Source organism: Pongo pygmaeus, chromosome 1 (genome assembly GCF_028885625.2).
Source record: "Pongo pygmaeus isolate AG05252 chromosome 1, NHGRI_mPonPyg2-v2.0_pri, whole genome shotgun sequence".
In the NCBI taxonomy this organism is placed as follows: domain Eukaryota; kingdom Metazoa; phylum Chordata; class Mammalia; order Primates; family Hominidae; genus Pongo; species Pongo pygmaeus.
In genome coordinates this window covers 168423452-168437922 of record NC_072373.2, presented here as the reverse complement: position 1 = coordinate 168437922, position 14471 = coordinate 168423452, and the positions used below count along the sequence as shown (strand labels likewise).

The 14471-nt window shown below is 40.4% G+C and overlaps 1 protein-coding gene across 9 annotated transcripts in view; it reads left to right on the top strand.

Annotated features, from left to right (window-relative positions):
- The window catches only part of PATJ (PATJ crumbs cell polarity complex component), a 424767-nt gene that overhangs the window by 144581 nt on the left and 265715 nt on the right, over window positions 1–14471 (top strand). For all 9 annotated transcript variants that reach the window (XM_054484672.2, XM_054484719.2, XM_054484700.2 and 6 more), the window contains one exon: window positions 4417–4588. In XM_054484672.2, coding sequence (XP_054340647.1) covers window positions 4417–4588 — 172 coding nt within the window. The remainder of the gene's footprint in view (window positions 1–4416; window positions 4589–14471) is intronic.

Below are 14471 nucleotides of genomic sequence, written 5' to 3'. Positions count from 1 at the left end.
GTTTTTGACTACTCCATCTATTTTTTTTTTCTTTTTCTTTTTAGACAGAGTCTCACTCTGTCACCCAGGCTGGAGTGCAGTGGTGTGATCTTGGCACACTGCAACCTCCACCTCCCGAGTTCAAGCTATTCTCCTGCCTCAGCCTCCTGAATAGCTGGGATTACAGGCACACGCCACCACACCTGGCTAATTTTGTATTTTTAGTAGAGATGGGGTTTCATCATGCTGGCCAGGCTGGTCTCAAGTGATCCACCCACCTCAGCCTCCCAAAGTGCTGGGATTGCAGGCGTGAGCCACCACACCCGAGCAGCTACTCACCTGTTTCTTTCTGTTCCTACCTGTTGCCTTATTTTCCTTCTTAGAACTTACCATATCCTGAAATCATGCTGTGTTCATTCTGTATCTCTCTCCACTAGAATGCTAGCTCCCAAGAATAGGAACTTTGTCAGTTTTGTACACTTAGCTATCTCTAATGCCTAGAATAGTTCCTGGCAAGTAGCGGGTGCTCTATAAACATTTGTTAAGTGAATTTGTGAATGCGTGAATGAAGAACAGCCACAAAATGTTGGATACACTTAAAGGTATTTTTGTAGCTTCAGCTTCTTCCCCCATTAGCCAAAGAAGTAAAATACTTAAGGTTTTGTGTCTTCTCACATTTATTTGATGGGAAACAAAACAAAATATAGAAGGTGCATTAGAACTTTTTTCTTTGTTACATTTTCTAGGTTAAGCTCTACCAGATATTTTTTAAATCCATAGAAGGTATGCAAACCAAAAAATAGATGTCCACAATCTTGATAAGAGCATACACTTGATTTCTTATCATTTGGATAAAAGCTATGTTATTATTACTCAACCCAGTACAATAGTATTTTATCATCTTACACGTGTTTAAGCTTTCAGTCATACTTTAATCACATAATGTGTGGTATTTTAAATATTTTTTCTTCCAAGAACACGGTGTTCAAACAAATACATTGCAGGAAAAACTGTTTTGGCCAGCACAGTGGCTCATGCCTCTAATCCCAACACTTTGGGAGGCCAAGGCAGGCAGATCACTTGAGGTCAGGAGTTCAAGACCAGCCTGGCCAACATGACAAAAACCCTGTCTCTACTAAAAATACAAAAATTAGCCGGGCATGGTGGCACACACCTGTAATCTCAGCTACGCAGTTGCCTGAGGCAGGAGAATTGCTTGAACCTGGGAGGCAGAGTTTGCAGTGAGCCGAGGTTGCACCACTGCACTCCAGCCTGGATGACCAGGCAAGACCTTTTCTCAAAAATAAAATAAAATCTATCTACAAGGTACTGTGCAATGCATTGGGAAACCTAAGGCACCATTTGTTGTTCTCTATTTTCTAGAATTACAGACAGAGAAAAGCATCATGTTTGGAAGAGTTTAGCAAAACAGCTCAGTGCAGAGTGAAGAATACATAAGGCAGGTAGCGGAGACATTCAGGAGAGCACAGCTGTGGGGACCTTGTGTGCCGGGGAGGACCCTGAATTTGGTCAAATTCAGAAGCCTTATCCTGGGGCCTATGGGGGCAGCTTCCCAGGATCCATGAACCACAGTTAAAACAGTTTTTTTTTTTTTTTTTGAGACAGAGTCTTGCTCTGTCGCTCAGGCTGGAAGTGCAGTGGCATGATGTCGGCTCAGTGCAACCTCCGCCTCCCAGGTTCAAGAGATTATCGTGCCTCAGCCACCTGAGTAGCTGGGATTACAGGTGTGTGCCACCACGCCTGGCTAATTTTTGTATTTTTAGTAGAGACGGGGTTTCACCATGTTGTCCAGGCTGGTCTCGAACTCCTGACCTCAGGTGATCCACCCACCTTGGCCTTCCAAAGTGCTGGGATTACAGGTGTGAGCTACCGCACCCAGCCCGCTCTTTAGGCTCTCCATTTACCTTGTTTGATCAAGCACAATTATTTTAGGCCCCCCATTTATATAATTTGAATAAATGGCATTCCCAAATCACTGAAGGTGTTTAATCAGAAGTCTCAAAGCTCCTTTACGAGATTATCAAAGATACACTTGTTCCGTAGAATGGACCATGGGATGCACAGTAGATGCGACTTCCATTCTAATCATAACATTAGCTGTAGAGTTCTTTGTTTTTCTGCTTTGGAAAACAGTATACTCATTATTTTTTAAGCTTAAAAACTCATTGTTGGTTGGTGTATTAAGCAAGTACCGTATTTACCTGTTCAGAAATATTTGCCGGGTGCTTTCTGTATAAGAGCGCTGCTCTGGGGGTCATGAGAGTGGAGCAGTGAACCAAATAAAGTTGGCCCACGTTCTGGTGGGGGCAGACAATAACAAATTAATGTATAATATGATAGGGTTCATGAGGGAAAATAAAGCAGTAAAAGAAATAGAGAATGTTTGAGGAGGAGGCCTATTTTATATGGAGTGGTCCGGCTGACTGTTTTAGTAGGGTAACATTTGACTGACACGTGAGTAAAGTAAGCCAGCCCTGTGTCAAAACATTTGGGATATGGCTGAGAGAACAAGAAATGCAAAGTTCTTAAGGAGGTTATATGCTTGGTGACAAAAAACAAGTAAGTGTGTTCCTGGAGGATAAATAAGATAATGCAGATAAACAAAAAGTAGAAATAAAAAATTGTCTGCAGAGGTAATCACAATTTGGTTTATAGTCTTCCAAATTTTTCCAGTTTGTATGAAACGCTACTTGTCTACCCTCATAACTGGGTCATCTCAGCTTTCTCCCTCAACCCCAAATCTTCTGGGTTTCTTTTTCTTTTTGTTTTTGTTTTTGATACAAGGTCTCACTCTGTTGCCCAGGCTAGAGTACAGTGGCAACATCACTCCTCACTGTGATCATCCTCTCGGACTCTAGTGATCCTCCTGCCTCAGCCTTCTGAGTAGCTGAGATTACAGGCGTGCTCCACCAAGCCTGGCTAATGGAGTTTCGCCATGTTGCCCAAGCTGGTCTTGAATTCTTGTGCTCAAGGAGTCCATCTGCCTCAATCTCCCAGAGTGCTGGGTTTACAGGCATGAGCATCTGCACCTGGCCAATATTCTGTTTTAAACAATAAACCATTATAACACAGCTTAACTTCCTCTCCATAGATAAGCATGGTGTTGAATCCTATATATTATACCTCATGCATTATCTTTTTATAGTGTGTGTGTGTGAGGATGTGTATAGACCATATATGTGGACATACCCACACACGTCTATATATGATAGTTATACTGTGCTTACTATATATACATGTTTCAACATATGATCTATTGTGGTGAGACTAAAGGAGCTTTCTGTAGTTTATTTGGGCAAATATAAGGAGAAGATACTAGCTTTTAATTTCTTAACATGATAATTGTATGATATGCTACCAACAACTAGGGAAGAACATAAGAAGTAAAGTCCAAAAATGTTGTCCCCACCATACTTCTCAAGCTTATTATGTGAACCTTTCTAAGTAGAAATCAGAATTACTTGTTAGGAAGTTTGTTGTAAATATTTAAATAAATTATGGCAATCTGTACCCTTTACCTGCTGGTAAAAAATTGGCAAAATTTCTTAACCTCAGTTTTCCTATCTGTAAAATATGGTTGATAGTGTCTTTTCTTTCTAACTCATAGTTTGATGTGAGAATTAAATGAACAAGTATAGGCCAGGTGTGGCGGCTCACGCCTGTAATCTCAGCACTTTGGAAGGCCGAGGCAGGTGGATCACCTGAGGTCAGGAGTTCGAGACCAGCCTGGCCAACATGACGAAACCCTGTCTCTACTAAAAATACAAAAATTATTATATTTTTACATGTAACACCACACCTGTAGTCCCAGCTACTCAGGAGGCTGGGGCAGGGAGAACTGCACGAATCCGGGAGGTGGAGGTTGCAGTGAGCCAAGATCACGCCACTGTACTGCAGCCTGGGCAACAGAGAGAGACTCCGTCTCTTAAAAAAAAAAAAAAAAAAAAAAAAAAAAAGAATGTAAAAGAATTCTGAAATTTATAATCAAAACCCTTTTAAAAATAGAAGTGATTTAATATGGTTTATTTGTTATTCTGTGGAGATTTTTTTTTTTTTTTAAATCAGTGAAATGTCAGAGTACTTTTTAGGAAAGCTTAAGTTGATAAGAGAAAATGTATAGTAAGATTAGATTTTTTAGTAATATTAATATTGCATAAATGTCATTTTTTTCAGTGAGGCCACTGAAAATTGTAACTGACTTCTGTTGAACAATTCCTGTATTCCTTCCTTCTTTATTTTTCACCATTGTACTTATCATCATCTGATATATTAAAACCTTTATTTATTTACTTTAATATTTTCAGTCTCCTACCTGAAAGAGTCCCCTCCCATAGTAGGTGCCCATACCTAGTTGTTGAATGACTGAAGGAGAATGAGTGCCTCTTGTGTTCACTGTCATCTGGATTTGCTCTTCAGGCATGATCCCGAATGATGTCCAAGGTCCTAGCTTGCTCATTGACCTTCCTGTTGTGACTCAAAGTAGGGAGCAAGAAGATTTGCCTTTATATCAACACCAAGCGACGCGAGTTATTTCCAAGGCCTCAGCATACACAGGAGTGTTGTCTTCTAGATATGCCACTGATACATGGTATGATATCATTTCTCTTTGTTTTCACATTATAAAATAGTGTGTTTTTTATTTTTGCTTAAAAAATGCATGATTTTGGTAGAACATTTGGAAAATACAGAAAAATATGATGAATAAAATCCACTATATTTGACAATTACTATGAGAATTTCATATACTTAAAATTTTGCGATATGTACAATTTTGTATCTTGCAGTGGTGCACAAAATTGATTACATAGAGTGTCTGCTTAGAGAATGGGAGGTTAATTCAGAGTTTAACAACTCAAGCAAATGCACTTGAGGACAAATTAAAAGAAGACCAATTTAAGAGTGAGGAAATCTACAGAAATCCCTTGACTCATTACATGTTGAGTGTAAAAGCGGGTAGTTGAGGATGACCTGTGTTTTTGGACTAGGAAACTAGATAGATATGAGAAATTAGTGCTTCAATATAATATTATAGGAGCATGAACGGGTTGGAAGGGAAAATGATGAGTTCAGTTTGGAACATGTTGATGGTTAAAGTAGCCATAGAACAACAAAGTTAAATGGAATCAATTAGATATGTGGGTCTGGGAATTAGTGTTGAGGTCTTTCTGGACATGGGTAATTGGGGGCAAGATTAAGCCTAGGTGAAACTCTTGGATTTGAATGGTCATCAACACGAAGCTTAAACAATAAGGCAAGCATAGGGTCAAGATTGGAGTCCTGGAAAACAGCAATACTTAAGGCATGAACAGAGGAAGAAAGGGGTAAGCTGGAATGAACAAAAGGTAGGAGAAAATTAGTGAACTAGATGTTGACTTAGAAATCAAAGGAAGAGAACATTTTAACAAAAGGGTCCTCACAGACTATGTTCACATGCTAATAAGGTCAATGTAGATAAGACAGAGAAGTTTTCCCAGGGCTTGGCCACATGGATGCCCTTGGTAAGCATTGAGCATTGTTAGTAGAGTAGATTTCAGAGAGTTGTGTATTGAGAATTGAACACAAGGTTAAAAATTGGACACAGAAAGAGCTGACTAGTGTTTTGAAAATCCTGGTCATGGGCTGGGCCTGGTGGCTCATGCCTGTAATCCCAGCACTTTGGGAGGCCGAGGTGGGAGGATAACCTGAGGTCAGGAGTTCGAGACTAGTCTGGCCAACATGGTGAAACCTCGTCTCTACTAAAAATACAAAAATTAGCCAGGCATGGTGGTGTGTGCCTGTAAACCCAGCTACTCTGGTGGCTGAGGCAGGAGAATCACTTGAACCTGGGAGGTGGAGGTTGCAGTGAGCTGAGATCGTGCCACTGCACTCCAGCCTGGGCAACAGAGCAAGACCGCATCTCAAAAAAAAATTAGCCTGTTGTGATAGCATACACCGGTAGTCCCAGCTCCTAGGGAGGCTGAGGTGGGAAGACTGTTTAAGGCTGAAAGGTTGATGCGGCAGTGAGCTATAAATGTGCCACTGCACTCCAGCCTGGGTGACACAGCAAGACCCTGTCTCAAAAAAAAAAAAAAAAAATGTTACTTAGATAACTAGACGGTATTAATGTATCAAGGCAAGGGGAAAATATATATATATGTATATATATAATGTATATGAGACATACAACATTTATATTATATATTACTACATTCGTATGTATATCAAACTGAAGAGAATTTTCTTTGCTTGTGGAATGTGCAGATGCCATAAAGGGGGTGATTAAATATAGTCTGTGGAGATGGTGGAGGGAGAAGAGGACATTGCACACTTGGAATCACCTTGGATAGTTTGATAGGAGGAAGCTTACCTCCTCCACTGAGATAGGTGCCAGGAAGGAAAGGAAGGTCTGGATGTAGGTATTTTTTATAGCTTGAGAGCAGGAATCCAAAGAGATTCTTGTCCAATGATGATGTTTGTTTGTTTCTGTCACTTAGGGAGAAGATTATTTACTACTAAGAGTGATGAAGTGCTAATAAAGTAGGCATTAAAAGGAGAGGTGTTGGAGCAGAGATTAGCTTTTGAAAGAGTGGTAGGAGAGTAACCACCTAGTGGTAGGGAGTTTTGAAAAATATTACCCTCTTTTTCCAATGCCCCAGGGAGTGAGAGAATGAGCTTCACCCACTTGAGTGTGGTATACTTGGCTGAGAACCAGAGCTGTTGTAGAGGAGGTTCAGAGAACGTTCAGTGCAGAGGTCAGAGTGTGGATAGTTTGTTTATAATTCTAGCAGATTCCATGCAGCATGATGGATGATGTGCATGGCAGGTCTTGGGCTGCGGCGTGACAAAGGAAGCACATTTGAAGGAAAACCCAGAAAGGTGTGGCATTGTGAGTAGGGAGATAAAAAGTGCACAAAGGAGTTGGAGCTTTCGGCAAAACATAACAGGGATGAGAGATAAGGTGGGCTTAATTGGCTTTAAACATTTTTATTAAAACCTTAATCCAAGTGTGATTTTTGTGTTGACATGGGAGATATCTTAGATTTAGATGATATGCATTTCTCTGTTCAGCAACCTGAAATTTTACCCAGAGTTTTAGATAGAAACTTCATCAAAAGTTGTTCTCTCTGCTTCTGCATAGCCCATATCTGAGTGGAAGGAAGGGATACAGAAAGGCCCAACAGCTTTTCTACTCTGCAAAAACCAGGCCGGTGTGCAGAGGGAGAGTGCTGCTGGGCCCGGTTTCCTAATGTGATATCCAGTGCAGATTTGGGGGAACGCACAGTGATAAATAAGCAATGGATTTGTTTCCTTAGGACAGATGCCTGGAAGTGGAGAAGTTAGAAACATATTTTATGGCTTTTTATTTAGTCAAAATTTTTTCCTTCTTTTTATTTTTGAGACAGGGTCTTACTCTGTTGCCCAGGTTGGAGTGCAGTGGCACCATCTCAGCTCACTGCAACCTCCACTTCCCAGGTTCACACCATCCTCCCACCTCAGCCTCCTGAGTAGCTGGGACTGCAGGCATGTGCCACCAAGCATGGCTAATTTTTGTACTTTTTTTTTTTCTTTTCGTAGAGATGGTGTTTCGCCGTGTTGGCCAGGCTGGTCTGAAACTCCTGGGCTTAAGCAATCTGCCTGCCTCAGCCTCCCAAAGTGTTCAAATTATTTTTCCATTGTTTTTTAAATTTCTCTTTTGCTTAGTGTGAATAGTTGAATCTGGCAGAAGAATGCAGAAATGAGACTGCTTCTCTAAACTATAGAATTGTAACTGTAGAATGTGAAGAATCAGAAAAGATCTAAGCAAACTTCTAAGTCCACCCTTCCTTTCTTGGACAGAAGAGGAAGTGGAGCATCAGTTGTTCTTACTCAATTTGACCCCAGCTTCAGAGAGGGAAGATATACTTTGTTCTTATCGCATTGCTTTTTCTTTCAAAATGAGTATTTGACAAGCTGATTTCTTATGCAGGCACGGGCATTTAAGGACTCCAACCTAACCTTGTCTTAGGAGATTAATCTTGCACCTGAAAGTTGTTTTTTTGGCTTGCTATTGGAGATTTAGGGTATATTTAAATCCCAGCAGGTTCCAGAAGAGTTCCTGTAAATCATATTCCTTCTTTTAATCTTTAAGGGTATGCCCCATGGAGTTAGGTTCATAGGTGAGTATTTATTGCCACTCAGGAGCCTGCCTGAGTAATGCATAGATTATTTTAGATGATAGTCTTTCAGATAATCAGGGTGTCATGAAGAGCTAAATGGTATTTTACAGTTTCTTCCTTGGATTAATTTTTGTGTACGACCCAGCAGAGTTGTGTGTCTACGTGCGTGTGAGTGCACCAAGGGTAAGTATCTAATGGTTGTGATGTTTTATCTACAGTGCACTTTTGCACTAACTTCTCCTTACCTTAGGAGGTAGGACTGGTATTAAGAGGTCAGGTGCCCCTTGAAAGGAGAGATCTCTAGAAAGGGGACTGTGGGCAGGCAGGGTATAATTCTGTGGAAGGAATTCAGGTGTTCTGGTTCAGAGCACAGTAGTCCCTTCTTATCTTCAAGGGATATGTTCCAAGAACCCCACTGGGTGCCTGAAACCACAGACAGTACCAAGCCCTGTATATACTATGTCTTTTCTGTACGTACATACCTATGATGAAGTTTAATTTATAAATTACATACAGTAAGAGATTAACAACAATAACTAGTAATCAAATAGATCAGTACTGCAGCAGTTGATCTGATAACTGAGATGGCTACTGAGTGACTTCTGCGCAGGCAGCATATATAGCGTATGGATATGCTGGGCAAAGAGATGATTCACATCCCATGCTGGACAGCAAGATATTTCATCATGCTACTCTGAATGGCATGCAATTTAAAACCTATGAATTGTTTATTTCTGAAATTTTCCATTTAAGATTTTTGCCATTACTGCAGTTGACCACAGCTAACTGATACCAAGGAAAGCAAAACTGCAGAAAGCAAAACCTTAGCTGAGTGGAGGGGACTGCTGTATCCTTCTTTGTTCCTAAGGTCACTTGAGATTGTGTTTTCAGACCTCGCCTGGTTTCAGTCTTTTTCTTCCTCATCTCGGTTATTTTTGGCTGTTTAAAGACCAATGGGTGCCCCTAGGGGGGACATGGATATTTCTCAGACATTAGGAGGTCTGGGGTGTGGATGTATTATGAGTGATGTTCATATCTTTCTTCTGCTGTTTATACCTGTATGACCCTGAAAGGGTTTCCTTTGTATCTATCTTTTCTCACCTGTAAAGCAGGTAGTTCTGTGGATTGAATAAGAATTCATACAGGCCAAGCATGGTGGCTCACGCCTGTAATCCCAGCACTTTATGTGGCCAAGGTGGGAGAATCGCTTGAGGCCAGGAGTTCAAGACGAGCCTGGGCAACATAGTGAAAACCTGCTGCTACAAAAAAATAAAAAGTAAGCCTGATATGTTGGTGCATGCCTGTAGTCCTAACTACTCTGGGGGCCTAGGCGGGAGGATCTCTTGAGCCCAGCAGTTCGAGGTTATAGCAAGCTATGATTACACCGCTGCATTCCAGCCTGGCAAACACAGTGAGACCTGGTCGCTATTTTTATTGGTTTTTTTTTTTTTCTTCTTCTTCTTCTTTGAGACAAGTTCTTGCTTTGTCACCCAGTCTGGAGTGCAGTGGTGTGATCACAGCTCACTGCAGCCTTGACCTCCCAGGTTCAGCAATCCTCCCACCTCAGCCTCCGAAGTAGCTGGGATCACAGGCACCTGCCACCATGACTGGCTAATTTTTTTATTTTCTGTGGAGATAAGATCTCACTATGTTACCCAGGCTGGTCTAAACTCCTGGCCTCAAGCAGTCCTCCCACCTTGGCCTCCCAAAGTGCTGGGATTACAAGTGTGAGCCATAGCACCTGGCCTATTATTTTTTTTAAAGTGCATGTAAAACATTTATACAATTTTAGTTGTCAACTAAAAGTCAATAAAGCTGGGAAAGGATGCATTTAACAGGCTTAATATAACAGCCTTGCCAATAGTAAATGTTTAATAGAAGGTGTGCAGTGATGTTGGTGGCAGTGACAATGATAGGCTCATGGGTCCTGACATATACCCAGGGTAGTATTCATTGTTGCTGGGTTTATTAAAAGACTCAAGGAGGTTGTTGATTAACAAAAAAAAAAAAAATGTAATAGGATCAAATCACAGTAAAGCAATGTGTCAGAAGCTGATGTCTGGGAGGATGGTGAACTTTAGAAGAAAGACATTTAAAATGGAAAAAAAATCATGTTATAGATGTAATAGGATGCAAATGAGTAGAAATGGCTTCAGGTATTGGACACTTTGTTAGGAATAGTGGGAGGAGAAATAGGAGGCTAGGTGTCATAGTTGGGTAAAGGATTAACTAAGTTAATGTGATATTTTAAGCTCCCAACACAGTGCCTGGCATTTAGTGCTTTCTACATAAATGGTGGATATTTAATAGGTTTACATTTGAATTAAACTGCCAAAACTTACGTGTAAATTCAGAACATCAGAAGGAGATGGAGGAAAAGGGAGAGAATGAATATTTGCATTTCAGAGAGAGGGCTACTCTGGAGTGTGAGTTGGGAGAAAAAAGGGGGTATTTGTGGGAGTCTATGGCCTCGAGCACGTGACATTTCTAGGTTCTTACAGTGCTGTTGCAGCGGTGGCCCACACTGCGGATGAAGGCGAATGTGAACAACTAGGACAAGAGGTACATAGAAATGCTACACTGATGCCTTTGAAAATATAATTACATCTTTGATTACTAATTCAGGCTCTACAGAAGGCCAGAAGAGACGTAATGTTCTGGAAGCAACTTACCCTGTATGGCTTGAACTTCTGTTTCTTAAGGAAGCTCTTAAACATAATTTTACATATTAATAAAATGCACACATTTTAAGGTACAGCCTACTAAGATATGTATACATTCATGTTATATACACTCCAATGAAGATAAGGAACATTTCCATCGCCCAGAAAGTCCTCCTGCCCCTTTGTGTGTCTTGCACCAGGCAACCACTAATCTTATTTCTAACACTGTAAATTAGTTTTTCCTGTTCTAGAACACGTGTACATGTAGTCATACAGTAGGTACTTTTTTTATGTCTACCTTCTTTTAGTCAGGACAATGTCTGAATGTTAATGCAAGGGAATGCCTAATTCTTCATATACTGGTGTCAGGTAATAATTTGCTCTGCAACTTCAAAATCATGGTGGAACATCTGTACAAATAACCCTACTAGTTTAGAAAACACTAGTGCCCATTCTTTTTGGTTCCAGTTACTCATATTCCCTGTGGTATATCATAGAATATTGCCATATAGAATGTGTATTTAAAGAGGAAAAAACATCGTGAGATTACTTAATCACAATTAGAGCTCTCCCCGCTTCCATCATTTTTGGGTGCTGAGTTTACTTGACCTTCATACTGCTTAGTATATAGAAATTTTATGTGAAATTAAGTACTACTGAAGAGGAAGGGTCACCTTGGCTGTCTGGAGTCATCAGATTTTGTATGATGAACATTTTATTTGCAAAGAGTTTGTGTATCATGAAGAAGTCTTAACATTAATATCCACTTGTTTGCTCATGGGGTACTCTATCTCCACCCCCCCCCCCAAATCTGTAAAGAATTATAACTAGGCATTTGTGATAAAGGCCTGAAATAAAACACATTGTTTCGATTGGATGGTTAATTCCTTTGGGGAAAAGTTTGGTTATAAATCTCTGGTTGAATGTAAGAGGCAAAAGTTCAGTTCATTTTTAAGACTTTATTTCTTTAAAGCAGTTTTTGGTTAACAGCAAAATTGAGAAGAAGGTACAACGAGGATACCCCCTACCCCCACATGCATAGCCTCACCTATTGTCAATATCGCCCACCAGGGTGGCACGTTTGTTACAATTGATAATATTGATAAACTGACACATCATCTTCACCCAGAGTCCATAGTTTAGATTAGGTTTCACTCTTGGTGTTGTATGTTCTGTAGGTTTGGAAAGTTCTGTTATTTTAAGATTTTAAGATTAAGTTGAGTTTCTAACTGATTGAGCTATTGATCATACTTAATCACAGTGCAAATTATAAAATTTTAGGTTAGGAATTCCTTGTTAAAGTTTCAAATATGTTTGTGCAAATTTACATCTTAATATGTACGGTAAGAATATTTCACTTTCTCAGTTAAATTTAAATTTGGGTTAAAAGGTACATGTGTTCATCAGTATAAAGTGACTACATTAATTTGTTTAATTGCTCATCTCCTGTGACTGTATTTCTGAAACTACTCACACTATCTAGATAAGCTTTCACAAGTTTTATCTCTCGTTAGGTATGAACTCATCTGAATAAAATGTGTGTATACTAAAACCTAGAAGAAAGGTAATATGCTCTGAGTTTCTTCCAACAGACTAATCATTTTGTGACATACTTTGTCAAAGAAATCTAAAATTGTTCATATTCTAGATAGAGTGGTTTCCCCCACCCCTTCTCCTAAATTGTATGTGAGAGTTGGCAATTTAGGAAATTTTTAGTTTTTACTTTTTAAAATTAAGAAACAAATAGCCCATACTGTTTGTTGAAGGTTGGTTTCCCTTCTATTTTAGGGTGTTTTTTTTCCCCCGATTAAAGAATTTAGGCCAGGTGTGGTGGCTCATGCCCATGATCCCAACACTTTGGGAGGCTGAGGCAGGAGGATTGCTTGAGTCCAGGTGTTTGAAACCAGTCTGGGCAACATAATGAGACCCTGTATCTACAAAAGGTAAAAAAATTAGCCGGGCATGGTAGTGCATGCCTGTGGTCCCAGCTACCTGGTGAGGCTGCAGTGAGCTGTGATTGTGCCACTGCACTCCAGCCTGGGTAACAGAGTGAAACTCTGCTCAAAAAGCAAAACAACAAAATGAGAGAAAAAAAAAGAAGTTATTGCCTATAATGATAGCATAAAGGTGTCATGGTGAAATGCTTGCCTTTTTTTTCCTTAATGCCTATATGATTTGGGGTACAGGAAAGTGGAAAATGGAGAGGAGGAAGGTTTGTATTGTTTAAGGTTTTGTTTTGAATCTTATTTCAATTAATATTTAACAGAAGGCTGGGCACGTGGCTCATGCCTGTAATCCCAGCACTTTGGGAGGCTGAGGCGGGCAGATCACCTGAGGTCAAGAGTTCAAGACCAGCCTGGCCAACATAGAGAAACCCCATCTCTACTAAAAATATAAAATTAGCCAGGCATGGTGGTACATGCCTGTAATCCCAGCTACTCGGGAGGCTGAGGCAGGAGAATAGCTTGAACCTGGGAGGTGGAGGTTGCAGTGAGCCAAGATTGCACCATTGCACTCCAGCCTGGGCAACAAGAGCAAAACTCTATCTCATAAAAAAAAAAAAAAAAAAAAAAAAAAAAAAACCAGAGAATTCTAAAGTACAGCAGAGCATGAAGATATTCCTTGCAGTAATGTCCATATTATAAAAGACAAAGTACAATCTGATATGGTTTGGCTCTGTGTCTCTACCCAAATCTCATCTCAAATTGTAATCCCCATGTGTCAGGGGAGGGTCCTCGTGGGAGGTGATTGGATCATGGGGGCGGTTTCCCCATGCTGTTCTCATGATAGTGAGGGAGTTCTCACAAGATCTGATGATGTAAAAGTGGCAGTTTCCCCTACACTGTCTCTTTCCTGCCAACATATAAGATGTGCCTTGCTTCCCCTTTGCCTTCCGCCATGATTGTAAGTTTCCTGAGGCCTCACCAGCCATGTGGAACTTTGAGTAAATTAAACCTCTTTTCTTTATAAATTACCCAGTCTCAGGTAGTATCTTTATACAGTGTGACAGTGGACTAATAGAATTGGTCCCAGCAGAGTGGAGTACTGCTATAAAGATAACCTGAAAATGTAGAAGCGACTTTGGAACTGGCTAACAGGCAGAGGTTGGAATGATTTGGAGGGCTCAGAAGCTGAAAGGAAGATGTGGGAAAGTTTGGAACTTCCTAGAGACTTGTTGGATACTTTTGACCAAATGCTGATAGTGATACGGACAATGAAGTCCAGGCTGAGTTGGTCTCAGATGGAGATGAGGAATTTATTGGGAAGTGGAGCAAAGGTTACCCTTGCTATGCTTTAGCAAAAAGACTGGCAGCATTTTGCCCCTGCCTTAGAGATCTGTGGAACTTTGAACTTGAGAGAGATGATTTAGGGTATCTGGCAGAAGAAATTTCTAAGCAGCAAAGCATTGAAGAGGTGACCTGGCTTGTGTTCACAAAGAGATGGTTTGAAATTGGAACTTATATTTAAAAGAGAAGCAGAGCATAAAGGTGTAGAAAATTTGCAGCCTGACCATGTGGTAGAAAAGAAAAACCCATTTTCTGGGGAGAAATTCAATCTGGCTGCAGAAATTTGCATAAGTAACAAGGAACTGAATGTTAATAGCCAAGACAATGGGGAAAATATCTCCAGGGCATGTCAGAAATCTTTGTGGCAGCCCCTTCCATCACAGTCC